The sequence below is a fragment of the Bison bison genome, unplaced genomic scaffold (genome assembly GCF_000754665.1).
Source record: "Bison bison bison isolate TAMUID 2011002044 unplaced genomic scaffold, Bison_UMD1.0 scf7180017864037, whole genome shotgun sequence".
NCBI lineage: Eukaryota > Metazoa > Chordata > Mammalia > Artiodactyla > Bovidae > Bison > Bison bison.
The window spans coordinates 6,303,369-6,304,928 of record NW_011494609.1 but is presented as its reverse complement, the minus strand read 5'-3'; the positions used below and the strand labels follow the sequence as shown (position 1 = coordinate 6,304,928).

At 57.3% G+C, this 1,560-nt stretch overlaps 1 protein-coding gene across 1 annotated transcript in view; it reads left to right on the top strand.

The window, feature by feature from the left end:
* Positions 1-1,560, top strand: part of ADARB1 (adenosine deaminase, RNA-specific, B1) — a 73,382-nt gene that overhangs the window by 67,541 nt on the left and 4,281 nt on the right. The window contains exons 14-15 of the mRNA XM_010834991.1: positions 71-109; positions 532-676. Coding sequence (XP_010833293.1) covers positions 71-109; positions 532-676 — 184 coding nt within the window. The remainder of the gene's footprint in view (positions 1-70; positions 110-531; positions 677-1,560) is intronic.

Genomic DNA, 1,560 nt, shown 5'->3' with positions numbered 1-1,560 from the left:
GGGCTGGGCGCCTGGGTGGAGAAGCCCACGGAACAGGACCAGTTCTCACTCACACCCTGACGGCGTGCAGCGCAGCCCCAGCCTCACAGCCGGGCTGGGGCCGGTGTGGGTGTGTGGGCACCGTCCTGGGGGCAGGCGTGCGGTTTGGGGCGGGGGTGGGGTGGTGGGTGTGGGCTCGGGGTCCCGGTCCCCACCTGCATCTCAGCAGCAGCGTTTCCCCTCTGAGTCATCCAGTGACTGCTTTCAATCTCAGTTTACGTTTAGAAATTGAGTTCTACTAAGTAGGGCTTCCTGAAGTTTAGGAAAATAGAAATTACTTTGTGTGAAATTCTTGAATAATTTATTCAGAACTAGGAATGTGGTTTATAAAATAAGAAATAATTATGCCAGGTCACTCTTATGCCACATCGTTTTAAGTGCAAAGAGGCATTTCCATATGGAGGGCGCTAGGAAGTAGCGAGGAAGCTAGCCTAAGGAAACCGTCCCTGTCTGCCCGTGGCCCCTTCCCCCACAGTCGCTGCCCTCCCACAGAGGCCGATCTGCAGCACGGTGATCTGCTGGGTGGCCCCCGGGACCGTGGCCCAGGTCCTGCAGCCCCCTCTTCTAGAAGCTTCTGTACCCCTTGTTGGATCATATCCTGGAAAACCTCTCAGTAATCACAGGTCAAACATGGCCGGTGAGCCTGGCCCTTCACTTGGGTTTTTTAAGCAGTGTTTAACTCTTAAGGACCAGAAGGAGTCTATAGGCCGACCGCACAATAAATGGCCTAGGATTCCCTCTGGTCCCTCCTCTGAATCGTGTGGATGTGAACGACCATCCCAGAATCCTCGCAGGATGGAAATAGGATGAATTGCATAGATATTCACTCTTGGAAAATGCCACTGAGGGCATATTTTTAAATTATTCTTTCCCACTTTATCAAAGACGTGTTTGAAATATAAGAAGTGTTCAGGCTGAAAGCTAGCGAGACAGCGTGTCGCTCACGTGGTCTCGACCGGGGTTGGGTGTTGGTGTCACGGCAGGGAAGGGGGTGGTCTGGCGTCTGGGACACCCAGGACACGGGCCGGCACGCCACTGTGCAGGGACGAGCCCAGGCAGGCCGAGCCAGCGAGTCTGGGGTCGGGGCGGGCGGAGGGGCCTTGGGAGGCCATCCCCACTGAGCACAAAGTCCATACTGACTGCCTCCTGCTTCCACTCAGGACCCCGGAGGAGCTTCCCGCCCTTCGTGGGGTCAGTGCCAGCTCCTGGTCTTGGGGTGCTGTGGGTGAGAAGGCAGACCCCACTCCCCAGCCAAGTCCAGGAGTCAGACTGTGTGCCCAGGGGGCGTGTTGGGGGGAGTGTCCTCTATGGACTTAATAAGCAGGAGCAGGGTGGCCCTGGCCGTGACCCCTGTGCTCAGGGTGGGAGGTGGGGCTGAAGAGGGCTGGCCTCCAGGTGTCCCCTCGCACCACAGAGACGTGAGAGGGTGTGCCCTGTGGGTGCATGCTGAGGGTGCTGTGCACACACGGGCTGACCGGGTTAAAGGACAGATCTTTGTCCTTTGAGACCCACACCTCCCTC